This window comes from Pygoscelis adeliae, unplaced genomic scaffold (genome assembly GCF_000699105.1).
Source record: "Pygoscelis adeliae isolate BGI_AS28 unplaced genomic scaffold, ASM69910v1 Scaffold77, whole genome shotgun sequence".
NCBI classification, from domain to species: Eukaryota; Metazoa; Chordata; class Aves; order Sphenisciformes; family Spheniscidae; genus Pygoscelis; species Pygoscelis adeliae.
The window spans coordinates 7,959,948-7,973,595 of NW_008825216.1; the positions used below are offsets into that span (position 1 = coordinate 7,959,948).

Consider the following 13,648-nt stretch of genomic DNA (forward strand, 5'->3'; position numbering starts at 1 on the left):
CTTCTTGGCCGCCTGGGCACACTGCCGGCTCATGTTCAGCCGGCTGTCAACCAGCACCCCCAGGTCTTTTTCTGCCAGGCAGCTTTCCAGCCACTCTTCCCCAAGCCTGTAGTGTTGCATGGGGTTGTTGTGGCCAAAGTGCAGGACCCGGCACTTGGCCTTGTTGAATCTCATACAGTTGGCCTTGGCCCATCGATCCAGCCTGTCCAGGTCCCTCTGCAGAGCCTTCCTACCCTCAAGCAGATCAACACTGCCGCCCAACTTGGTGTCGTCTGCAAACTTACTGAGGGTGCACTCAACCCCCTCATCCAGATCATTGATAAAGATGTTGAACAAATGTGGCTGCATGCAGAGATCTGCAAAATTGCTGAAGACTTCTTAACAAGTGGGCAATAATGTCATCAGTGTGCCCTTCTACAAAAAATACATTGGTCAAAGAAGACTTCATACCTAGCATAGCCTCTGGTTAATCAGTTTTCCTGGAATTACTATGGCAGCTGGTTCTGTTCAGCATATACCAAACCCCATAATATAATTCATTTGGTGAAGTCCAAGGAAGAAGACAAGCAGAAGGTGCACTATAGCTCTGCCATATGGTTCCAATATTATCAGACTCTCCACAAATAGGGAATACCTCCCAACCAAAAAAAAAAAAAAAGGAATAAATATGCCTGGGGGAAGAGAAATGAAGTATTTCCCCAACAGGCATTGTAATGATTACTGAGGGCAAAATTTAGTTTTTTAGAAATTATTTTATTTTAAAATTACTACTTAGTAATGGAAAGATGTTCTTACACCTACTTATGACAAAAGGCATTGCTACAAGAAGTTCCACATAGTTTAAATGAGAGTTACTATCTCTTTCTAAAGGTATCAATCCCCATTTGGACCTCTCTCTCTAGTTGCACAAGAAAGTCCAGCCCACCACTCAATTTTATGAATAAAATCCAGTGGTAAAAATGTCAGAGTGACTTTTTTCACAATTATTTTTCTTTTGAGGATCAAAACGACAGATATTGTATTTTCTACTTTTACAAGAGGGAACTGTGATTGGTAGAAGCTTTCACAGAGCCCATCTCAGCATTAGCTGTAAAAGAATTGGCATCTCAAACTAGTATTCCCTGAAGAACTGTTACATTGCAAAAGCCATTTCTATGACTACTCACTGGAAGGTATCATTAATCAGCACCTGTATTGGTGGGGTGAGAAAAGAAGCCCAGAACTGAACACACAGAAAGTGAATTTCTGTCTTAACTTTAGCCAAAAACCTTACCCAGAATTGACAACTGTAATTGGGCATAGATTACCCTCAGTCAATATCAAGGGAATGTTTTAACAGGATAAGCCTGCTTGGAGTAGTGTAATTGAAGAGACATCTCTTTTCCAGAAAAGGGGCAAAACCAGCTGCCACGTTGAGCTATGGGCCTCAGGACAAGGGGCGGCTGGAAGCAATCTCAACATGCGACTGGGGAATCGCTGGGGATTTTGACAGCTGGCTTGAGCAAACTGGACAGGCAGCAGCGAGCACAACTCTGCTGATGCTACTCCAGGTGTAGCCAGCTGTGTATAACAGAAGACTTCTCCCACAAGTGGTGTCCAGCTGGCACAGCTCACTGCCATTAGATTCACTTCCAGGGAAAGAAAAGAATGGCCTTTAATCTTGCACCGTAAACCACCATCACTACCCCACTAGCACATATTCATTTCTAATGGTAAGCATATCATTCCTCCCAGCCCACAAATGAGGTAGCTGAAACGAAAAGGACTTGGTGAAAGTCATAGAGCAAATCCATGTGGGAGATAAGAAAATAATTTGGTTACTTGATTTCCAGCCCATGAGCTATACATATTTCCTACCATTCATGGTGTGAACTTTACACTTCAGCTCTCCTTTAAGGAACAGACACTTAATTGGAGACATAATTGTCTCTGGCTACTCGAAGCAGTGGTTCCCACCTATACTGCAGTCCTATTGGTGATCTCTTCAAGTATTTTTGCATCCTATTGTATCTCACCTTTCCATCATGATACTCTATTTTTTCCTGCACCTCTTCCTCACTTTTTCTTCTTTCTTGATGTAACACTGATCTTCTAGACAATATTGATTTTGGAGGCTATATTATGAAAACATCACAGTCAGTGTTGTATAAACAGAAATGTTTTTAACATATTTTCATTCATTTTAATCAACTGTGCAAAAGACATTTGCTTTCATACACACAAAGGAAAGCTGCCCTTCTTTCTGGTATTGCCTTGCATTTGTAATGAATTTTGATCTTTTAGTCATAACTAGAAATGTTACACATTAACTCCAATTAACTTCAGTTTGCAAAACAAAAGATAGCATAGAGAAAGTCCAAAAATGAGGATACAAGAGTGCATTCTGGTGAAACTACACTATAGGAGATGGAGAGAATAAACACAAGAACAAAGAACAGAACTGTGTCTGAATATTGGGTTACCAATTTGCAAAGTAATAAAGTACCAGTATTAGCTAGATCCACTCTTCCAAAACAAATTACATGGTTCTTAGCTGTAGGTAACGCTAACTATGTAACTAAGGGCTATTCAGGATGTTACACATTCATTTTACTGTTATGAGTGCTCTTTGCACTGTCTGGCAGCATAAAGGAGCCTTAAGTTAATTGACATCTGGCACATAGCATCCAGAACAGTTACTACCTAATGTTAATTACAGTTTGAAGATGTGATGTGTTTTGAATTGTGGGATCCAAAGGAACAGAGAGTACTGCTCCCCACAGGGCAATGATATGCCAGTATATCCAGTAAAAAGCTGTAAACACAGTGCCTGAAGTTGCCAGATCCATCCCTAAAGCTCTGTGTCCGTTGCATAGCAGAGGAAATGGGAATGGAAGATTTTCTTTTTCTTGGTGTGTTTTATTTCAGTTCACAAATGGAAAGAAGACAGTTGCTGATCGTATAAAAGCCAGAACCATAAGTTGCTCAAACCTTTGCTTCAGCATCCAGAAAAGCAGGAGAACTGTCTGTAGGTACTTTGTTGTCATTTGTAGTTATGCCACTTCTCCTGTGTGTGGTCACAAAAGGCACTTTATTCTGAGGTTTTAGTAATTTTTCTGTCTTTTGAAGATTAAAAGTCTCTTCTTCCTGAGCCAAAATTAAAATGTTAACTAGCAACATATATCTGTTAATGTCCAACAGTTGTGCAGGAATATCTTGATAAAGAAATGTACTATATTATTTGTAAGCCATTGCAATATTATTTTAAAGAGTGTACTTATCATGAGTAAAGGCAAGAAGGTAAATCCAGGAGAGTGTTGTTCCCAGCTAAATGGGAGTTAGCATGCTGTATATGAAAACTAAGATCACAGACTCACTGAATTATTTTATAGAGTTACATGGTGAAATACCTCTGTTTCTTCATTGTTACCGCAGAGTGCAAAGCTGCAAGTGTTGTTGCTGTGGTTATGTGAGAGGGGCATGTCTTCTGAGCTATCTGAAATGGGCAAAGACCTGCCTATGAGAAAAAGCAAAGTAAAAGGGATCATTGAAAGCATACGAAACTTGCTGAATCACATGTTTCCATACCTGTCTCAGAAGTTTTTTTAAAGATGCTAGCTCTCAGATTCTTGTAACACATTGCTTCTTATACAGATAATATTTGCTAACAGCTTGCCCATCCTCCCGAAGGTGCTTTGTCCTGGGCCAAAAAGAAGTACAGACCACGTCCATTCTCCACCTTCTGGGCTTCCAGGACAACAAACTCAATGAGTAAATTGCAGGAAACAGCACAATTTGTTCTCCCTCTCTTGTAAAATATAAATTTTATAATTCTTCTAAGAATCATAGGAGAGTTTAGTGACAACATGTTGCCTGTGAGCCAAGAGCTGGGGACCAGTGTCTCCAAGTCATTTGCAGACCACTCTAAGCAGGCAGAATGTTCCCACAACTCTTACCTTTTACATAGGAAGATGAGTTAGGCTCCTTAAAACTACTCAGATGTGAGACAGCTCCAGGTGATTTCCTATCATCTGTTCTTCTCCCGGGAGGAGAGGGTTGATGTACAACCTGAAGCAAAATGGAGAGGCCCTGACATACAGTCATGCTTCGCTGTAACATGGGAGCTATTGGTGATATGGCTGGAGTGCACTTCCCCTTCCTAGGAGTTTAGCTGCCTGTGCACACGACCAGCTTGCTGATATGGTGCAGGTGCCTAATCTTGGTTCAGGCTGTTGTGAAGAAAGAGATGTGGGTGAAAGGGCTGGAAGAAGCCTGGGATGGGCCCCCTCCCCTCCTTTTCTTGGGAGCTGCATTTCAGCTATGGGTCTCGCGCTTGGTCCTTGTTGGGTTGCATCACAGCCATGCCTGTGCCTGGCCATGCATCTCATTGATCCAAACGCCAGCCCTGACCCATGGGCTGACCTCCTGGTGTAACCCCAGATGTGCCTCATCACTACGGGCTTTGACAACTGGGATTCTGGCCTGACCCTGACTCCCATCCCCAGCCTGCCCTTCTCCCTGGCTGGGGCAGTGGGATGGGCCCTGCCCTGCCGGACTCCCTGAGGAGCCCCCCGATGCTCCCAGCCCCTGGCACCCAGGCAGCCACTGGCCCGTGCGATGCCCCGATGCTTGGTGCATGTAATCACCTCTGAACTTCTTCTGAGGGCAGGGAGGGCAGGTTTCAAAGAATTCACCCATGCTCTGGCCTGCAGGTGCTCAATGTACGAACAGTCTCTAAAATAATTTCTGGCAACCCTGCAGTACCAGGGAAAGAAGACCAAGCAGCAGCTATGTGGGGATCATGATCCTGATCCAGTTTCTGAACAATACTGTAAAATGAAAATAAAGGCAGTCTAAATAGACCTTGCTACTGGCTTACTTTTTCTGGTTCAAAAGGTGTCAGTCTTCCCTGGTGAGGTGTTCTCCTGCCAGTCGGTGTTGTACTTCTGCCAAGGGAGCAGCTGGATGGTTTCTTTTCTTGATGTTCCTTTGTCACCAATCTCAAAGGATCAGCCCTTTGCACAGAGCTCTTTGTTGCCTAAAAGGTTTGAATACATTTGTATTAAGTTGATATAAACATCTTCAAATAGCATTAAAAATCCTTCTACAACAGGTGCATCATTAAGTGTTTAAAACTTTTAGGAAAATACTTATTTTTGTATGTGGGCATACACACACACACACAAACACACACACATTTTATACATAATTCTCTATTTAGGGTCTTATTTTGCTTCCCACATTCCTTCTACTTGGACAATGACGCAAGTCAAGGGCAATCCTAGGTGCATAGTGTGAGGCCAACAGCTGCTCTCAGGCTCTCATCCCTCGGTCCAACCAGCCTGCCAACAAAAGGAAAGAGATCTCTCCCTGGGATACCACAACTAAGCTGATCCCAGTAAAATATATTGTGTGACAGTTCATTTTTACTTGCCAGATGTCCACCCTTTTTACATTTTGCCCTTATACCTCTCCATCAATCCAGGCTGACACAAGCCTTGTAGGTCCCTAAGGCAGATGTGAGCCACAGAAGGGAAATGAGATGTGAACAGTTTCAAACAAACTATAGCAGATACTTAGACTGGAAAGATCACAGTTGCTCAAAAGCACTTCCCCAATTTTTCTTGGAGACCTTAGATCAGAGCACAGAGGAAACATACAATATTCCTGCATGACCACCATGAGATATATGGGATTTATACAATGACTTGCATAGGTTGGCAGCTGCAAAGAAAACATTACATTGGTGTCACAGGAAAACTGAGGTTGCACTCTTGCCTAGTCAAAACTTCAAAGGTACTGAACGTAACATAGAAATGCCTGGCAGTATGAGACAAAGGCATAGTCTCACTGCCCACATTGCTGAAGTCATCCCAGAAATGGCAAGAGATGATGTCTGTGTCTGTCAGAACTGATAGCAGAAGAATCTCTAATGCGTCGATCTGGTGAATGACTAGGCGTGAGCACATGATGGTCAGAAGCAAAGAAACATTCAAAAGACCTATGGAAATGGTACCAGGTACTCTGGTTTTGAAATGTCTCACACACTGGAAAGTGGCTGGCTTGGGAAGGTGAGTGTAAGCAGTCCATGGAAAGAATACATTTGCCATCAGCTTCATTTGCCCAAGTCCATGAGCTATTGCTCAAGGGACATGGGACTAACAAAGCACAAACATGGGAAGACTGCACAATTCCTTCTCTGACAAGAGTCACTATGGCCATTTTTTGACAGCTGTAAAATTTTCTCCATTTGATCAATGAAATTTAGGGGATCTGTTGTTGTTTGAATAGTAATCTCTTACTTAAATTTGGAGATGTTTTCTGCAGGCAGATTCTGTGGATATGCCTGAGTTCTCCAAATATAATCATGATTTCAAACACGAGTGAGTAGGCACACTGTCAAAATATGCCTGGGACTTCAGCTTGAGATAAGTGGTATAGTACTAAAGACCTTTAAAACTATTTTTGATGAAGAGCTATTATCTCAGAAATTGCAGACTGATGGAAAGAGCTCCTAAGCCGTCATTTTATTGCTAAAGATCTCAAGACTCAAACTACCAAGTGATTTAAGAGAACTTGAACACCCACTGGTGCAGTTTCACAGCAGCTCAAGCCAATCTCAGCCCAGATTGCTGGAGTCCCACTCCTCTTCCTCTGTCCCCAGCCACATGTTTCCTGCTCCTCCTTTACATGGCACCAGCAACCACAGAGTGTGACTGACCTGGCTCAGCGAGTAGAATCGGGCAAAAATGAACTGCTTTTTTCTGCCTGCTTAGTTTTGAGCCAGCTCACCATCATCAGAAAGTGACAACAGGGCCACAGCAGCTCAACTATTCATCAGCTTCAGCCAGACACTAACATGTGGCAGCATTATTTTTTTTTTGCTGTGATGTATTATAGAAAGAATGTTGCAATTAAAGCTTTTAAAGAACTACCTACATAAGACTTGTAAATAGAAGATACTTTATGGCAAGTGTTTTAACACAGGGCTGCCTGGAAAGCCTATTTTAGAAAAGGAGGCCTTATGAGCTATCTAAAAGCCACCTTTGAAAAGAATGTTCAGAAGTCAGCATTTACTGATGCAATGCAATGGGTGATGCCTTAGCCAAGGGACAGAGACCTATATAGGCCTTAAAATTATGATGAGAAGATGCACATGCTCATTCTTTTTAACTTAAAGAACTAACGAGCTCATGAAGTAGGATGTATTAGACTGCAGAATTGAAGGAGCAAGATGAAGCCAGAGAGAAAGAAGAAGTGTTTCCATGAACATGGTGAGGTTTGTTCACTGTGTATCTAACGAACAAGCAATTCAGTTGAGGGAGCCTCCATGCAGAACAGTGTTAGTAAAGGTACTCCAGCTTGCTGCGTACACCATTGTAAAAGCTGCTGATTTAATTTTTTATACATCACATAGATTACAAATTTTTAAATTGTACACTAACATACCTATTTTTAAAGCAATAATGTCAGAGAAATCAAGACAGGCTTAGTGAATTACATGTGGTCTCTGTTTTCATACGGATGGATGTCATTCTAAAAATCATAAGCAATCACTGTAACCAAGGCAAACTACTGCAGTTTAGCCCTACACTTTTTAAGAGACTCAAGTACTCAGTATTTGGGTTAATCACACATGATGAGGGTCTTGATAAAGATTGTCTCGATTCCACCACTTTCATAAACAAAGTCATCAAATTATCTCAATAAATCTTTTTGCTTTTCTTCATTGGAAAAACATGGAACACCAGTAAATGCAGAGCCTTGATACAAAGGGGTTGCAGGGTCGGAGGAAGAAAGAGCCTGCCAACATGCATAAGGTAGATCAATTGCTTCCCATCTGCACTGAAAACAGAATAAAAATTAATCAGTTGATTAGCTGGTGACAACAAAAGAGATGGAGTTTAGTTATGAAGTAAAACTTCATAAGTAAAGGAACGGGTAAGCAGCAGAAGATGCCAGCTCATTTTGGATCTTTCTCATGGGAGCTAGTGAAGCACAGATCAGAACCGTCAGTGACACTGATCCTGCTCTTGGCAAAAGGAGGGACCAAGTGACCTCTTGAGGTTCCTCCAGTCCCACAGATCTATGCTATCAGGCAGGCAGTGGAGAGCAGGAGGAGGTGTTGTTACTCAGGGCCCACCAGAGAAACTTTAAAAATATTATGTTCTCCTTGATCCTCATGCTCAACAATAATCCTTTAAATTTTCTAAAGAGCTTTTTCCTCCCAGATGTTAATACCTACAGTTCTTCGTCATTCTGATACAAATCAAATTGTTCTGGAAATCTTTCATTTGTCAATTCCCATAAATAAGTCTCTCTTATAACCTTCAAATATCACAGTTTGTGTCATGTAGAATTTGCATTCCCACTAACAGACAAAAAAACTGAGAAAAAGCAACAAATACTAATGGATAAAGCAGTGAAAATTCAAATGCTACAAAAGTCTGTCTACATATTCCCAGAACCCATCATTCCCTGCTTCAGAGGTAGCAAATGGTCAGGAAGAACATTCATAGACAAGGAAATAACATGCTCAAAGGTCATCAAAATCGCTTGCAAGATTAGACAGCGAAATCCATCTAATAAGATTGGAAGTGAGCACATTTGACCTTGGTTGAAACTTTTCCCACAAAAACATTAAGAAATGTTATCAGTATACCTTTCAGTAGAGCTCCCCCCGTGCAAATGAATGTATCTTTTCTGATAGAAATCACTAACGTCTATTCACAGTTGCATGTCTGGCAGGAAGCAGGCAACTTGTTCCTGCCAAATGTATAATGTGATGCATTCAGAAATCAGCTTGTTTGGAGAGAATTCATATTAATAAATATTAATAATAAATATTAACCATTTTGGCCAACCTGTACATCTTTCAAGCCATATTCTGAAAGAATCACTAATGATTTGTAGTTAAAATGGACATTTATCTTGTCTCACTAAAGCACAGCTTGAAGTGGCCAATTCCTCACCCACTAGGTCATGCTACAGTACAAACAGAAATCGTCATTAATAAAAGTATTATAGGCAACCAGAATATGTCTTTTTCAGATATATAGAACATCTCTTGGATATGTTTTTTTTTTTAATAAAATCATGTCTTCCAAAAATCTGTGCCTTTAGCCTGTGCTGATCATTATTCAGACTTGCCCCCCAATTGTTTTTGTACATATCCTCAAATTCTATTAGCTTCATCAGATGTTAAGTGTTGTTTTGCCTTCTTGATTACAGCTGATGAAACTCACCAGTCCTAGCTAGCTTTGACTTAAATATCTTATACAGGTATACACATGTCCCTGTGGCATGCATCTCTACTTCCGTTACTCAAGTTTATCCCATTCACTTTCATGTGTTGCCATGCACAGTTTCTCAGTTCTGGACAGAAATAGCATGAGAGTTTGTTTTATCTATATCCAAAATTCAGAATTGTCCAGATCCACAGAACCTTTGAGGGAAAGCATCCACCTGCTAGCAAGAGAGCTCAAATACAAACACAAGTGGGTCACCATGTTCAGATCTATCGCTACGACAGATTTTGGGCTTCTGTTTAATGTTCCATTTGCCTGAGCCTTCAATTCTAGATTCAAGTAATCAGCAGCCACTCTATTCACTGCAAGGCCGCCTTCTGCTATCAGATCAGATAAAGAACTTGTGTTTCTGTCAAACATTTCAGCGTTCACTCAGGACATCTGGGCACTATGCCCACCAGTCTAGCTCATGCTTGTTGTACTGGATTCCAGTTGGATTGGATCCAATGCTGGCTGGATGGTGAAAGCTCAGATAACGATGAGCCCAAAAGTCTGCTGTCCTCAACTTCCCCCTTCTCAGAACTGTTGCTGAAGCCACAAATTTTTTTGCATATGGCTGTGTGCCACAAGGGGAAAATGAACTCAAGGGGTCTTAGGGAGTCTCTATGTAGAATAAATGTTTCTGTTTTTTCCTCATTTCGCAAGAGTGCTTGAGATGTTCAGATGAAAAAAACTCTTTCATACCGTGAAAATTTCCAGGGTAAGCTACCAAAAATAGCCTTTTGACTTTACTGGCCACTTTAATGGCAGATAGATAGTATATCCCACATTACTTGTCTGGCTTGTAATTCTGTCCACCACAGCACAGAGGAATGGAGAGATCCCAGCTGTAGAAGGGACTGAGGAGATCCAACATCAGTATAGAACAAATAAAACGATTTCCTGCAGCTAAACCCTCCACCTTCTGACTTACAAACAACATATATTGCTTAGAAATATAGCCAGTCTTGAAGGCAGGCGCATAATATCTGCATCCTCTTTGAAGCTACTATTTCACATGTGACTGATTCTGCTTTTTAAGCATATTCAGTTTAGAGTCATTCTTACCACTACCTCTTGTCATATCTGGCACCATGCAGGATTCACTGAAGCCACTGTCTAGTGACTTTCAAGCCATACACTGTCATGGTCACTAGAGTGGAATAGTTGCCTCCTTTCTCATCCGACATGTTTTACATTTGATTTCAGTCCGTAAACAGGCAGAGAGAGCAGTGTGTTCGCTAATCTGAACTAAGTTTTGCTTTAGCCAATGGAGTCGGGAGAGTAGTTTCCAGTAGGTAAGAGGAATTTCAGAGACTGTTCACTTGAACAAAGCACAGATTTCAGCTAAATGTGAGCAAAAGGAAGAAAGGGGACTTGTAATAATCAAGATGCTCATAATAAGAAGAAATACAAAGCCAAGAGAAAGAAAAGCACGATGAGATATTTAGATATCTATATATTCTAAACAGTGAGATATGTAAGAAACACGGTAAGCTGGCTGTGGAGGAGCAGTCATAGAGATACCAGTCAGAAACAAGCATCTCACTTGACATACTGAGTTAACTTGTCACACCTTGTAAAAAGCTAAGTGATTTTCCCTCTGACTTTATCAGGCAGAAGGCCACTAGTGCTTATTGGCAAGTAAGGCCTCAAATGGCAAAATACTCTATTTATGGTTTGCTGAAGCAAGGTATGGTGGTTCCCTGTAAAACCAATCTGTGAAGTAGCAGGTACAATGAATTCATAACATATCTGCAAACAACAGGCAATTCAGTTAGGTCTGGAAAAGGAAAAAAAAGTTTTGTCTCCTGCTATTGCAAAACCAGAAGAAAAACCACAAGCAAAATTATGCTGAATCACAGCACGAGCCCACTGCAAGAAAACATGACCGTGCTTATACAGAGACTTTCATTTGCACAAATTTTGATTCCAAACAACATTCTCTTAAATAAATACTTGAAACTGTGGAAAAGTGACTACTGGCAACAGGAATGCATACTTTGCTATTCACATCTCTAAAGAAGTGTTTCCTCAAAGATGTCTTTGGCCCCACATGAGAGATGCTGTGGCTGTTGTGATTATCTCTCTGTGATCTTTCTTCTTGTTTGGATGAAGATGCTCTCTCTCGCAGAACAGCTTCTGCAACCTAATGGGAGAATTTGTTATAAATATATGATTTTAAGTTCAAGTCACAGCTAGTAGAATCAAAAAACCCTCAAAGCTATCTGGTTTTCTGTTGTAATAAAAATGATGATATTTAAATGCAATGAATGAAATTCCACATCTTGTTCTGCTAGGGACTGAAACTCCCTAGTATCAGACACAACTATTTTTGTATATGGCATCCTAGCATCTTTATATACAGCATCCTAATATTACTCTCACACAACAAAAATCTTCAGTGGTTTGAGCAGTAGTTCTACATCACCAAATGTCTCAAAGCAGTAGAAATAATAGAGAAATCTGGCCTACAACAGAAATCAATTAGCTTTTTCTTATCCTTGCTTTTAGTGGAATTTTTCTATTTTTTCATTCTGTACATGTGACTCTAATCTTTTTTTCTGACCTTCACAATCTGAGAATGAGTCATATGAACAGGTAGGTTTGGGAAAATTAAAAATAAAGTGAAATGTAACTTGAAATGACATTTTCAATGGAACTTCATAGTGTTAGGTGAAAAATATCATTAACAAGTACATTAAAATCAAATAAAAAGAGAGACCAAAACTTCTTCACTCCATAAAGCAAAGGACAGGTTAATTGGTGGTTCTAACATCATTTAAAGCTACATTACTAGAAATTAGATTTGCAAATTAGGGAAATACCTAAGAGTAAATGGCTCAATTTTAGTTTCTCCTAGGTTCAGCCACTCTGTGGAAGAGTAGGATTCATCTCACTGGACTGCACCATCTAGAAGACAATTATCTGTTCTAGTCGCCTTGATGCACATAGGATGAAATTGATCCCACTTTAAAGGCACATATTTTTCTCCCTTGAATACACAAGGAGGTGAAAGGACCCACTCAGAACAGATTTCTGTCTTTTGAATTCTAGTCTGAGCCATTTAATTTCACCAAGACTTGCTGTCTCCTGTGTAAGAAGTGGGTAACAGCATTCTTCTCCCTTCCTTTAACTCCCTTAAATGAAGTTACTCAGTTATATAGTAAGGTAGCAAGTAACCCTACAAGTATATTAAACAAATAGGATGCTGAATGAGAAAGGGCAATAGAATCTGTTAACCTATGATTAAACCTCTTTGATTTTAGATCACCAGAGACATTTACACTAGTCAGCTATATTTTCCACCCTGATTGTCTTTCCTGCTCCACCCCAGTGTAACTCCCGTTCAGGAGTCCAACTTGTGCCTTTGTAAGGCAGGCCACTGAGAGTATTTTTTTTGTCCTAGAAAGTTTACAGCAAAAAAAAAGAACTGAAATGAGATTTAATAAAAGGTCCCACTATACCTATTGCCAGAAACCAGCCTGCATCTGGCTGAAGAGCTGTTTTGTTAAAAAGGTAAATGGCATTATATACATAAATACTAGAATTAATTTCAGGAGACTTTAGTTGTCTAATTTAGGCACTGAATCTAAATTAGTTATCTAGAGTCCCTCTCTAGTTAGTGGAGGGAGACATCTGCCCTGATATAAGCGTCTAAGATGATAGGTTGGCTGAATCACCTTGTAGAGGTACCCACCTCATGGATAACTGAAGCTAAGTGGAAGAGGGCCACACAAAGAGTGTATTTTAACATGGCTTACTACAGAGCTGATTTCCCCCGCTTCAGGCTAAGCAAAAGGAACAGTATTCACACGTGCCAGCTCCAAAGAAAAACTACACCTGAATTTTTCAGATACTCTTAAACAGATAATGTCTTCTAGTACCAGGGTCTCTGATTTTCTGTCCATGAAATTCACAGCTTCTGGGGGTTTTTCTGCTTTCCATCTCTGATGTTCTGAAACTCTGAGCTCATCTCGAAGCTCCATGTTCTGCCTGGTCAGCATCTCAACCTGGTCTCTCAGCTTGCCATAGGCAGCATGCCAGCAGGACTCATTTCTCTTGAACTCCTCCTGCAGTCCCGCAATCTGCTGTTTTAGTATCTACCAGTAGAAAAAAAGTGTGCCATGTCATTGCCTGCTCTGGACTAGGCATGCCCACCTTATACACCCAGAAGGAAGCATGGAGTTTTTTGTTCTGCTTAAAGGTCTACAGTATAAAGGTCTTCAATATAAAGGTCTGCAATGTAAAAAGAACACATTTGAAATGATTTCTTAAAAAAAAAAAAAAAAAAAAAAAAAAAAAAAAAAAAAAAAAAAAAAAAAAAAAAAAAAAAAAAAAACCACTACCCTGCGAACTCCTATATTTAAAACAAACCAATT

The 13,648-nt window shown here is 40.4% G+C and overlaps 1 protein-coding gene across 1 annotated transcript in view; it reads right to left on the reverse strand.

Moving 5' to 3' along the window:
- Positions 1-13,648, reverse strand: part of LOC103921311 (centromere protein J-like) — a 40,448-nt gene that overhangs the window by 3,679 nt on the left and 23,121 nt on the right. Inside the window, exon 10 of the mRNA XM_009329256.1 lies at positions 13,154-13,369. Within this exon, the coding sequence (XP_009327531.1) occupies positions 13,154-13,369 (216 nt within the window). The remainder of the gene's footprint in view (positions 1-13,153; positions 13,370-13,648) is intronic.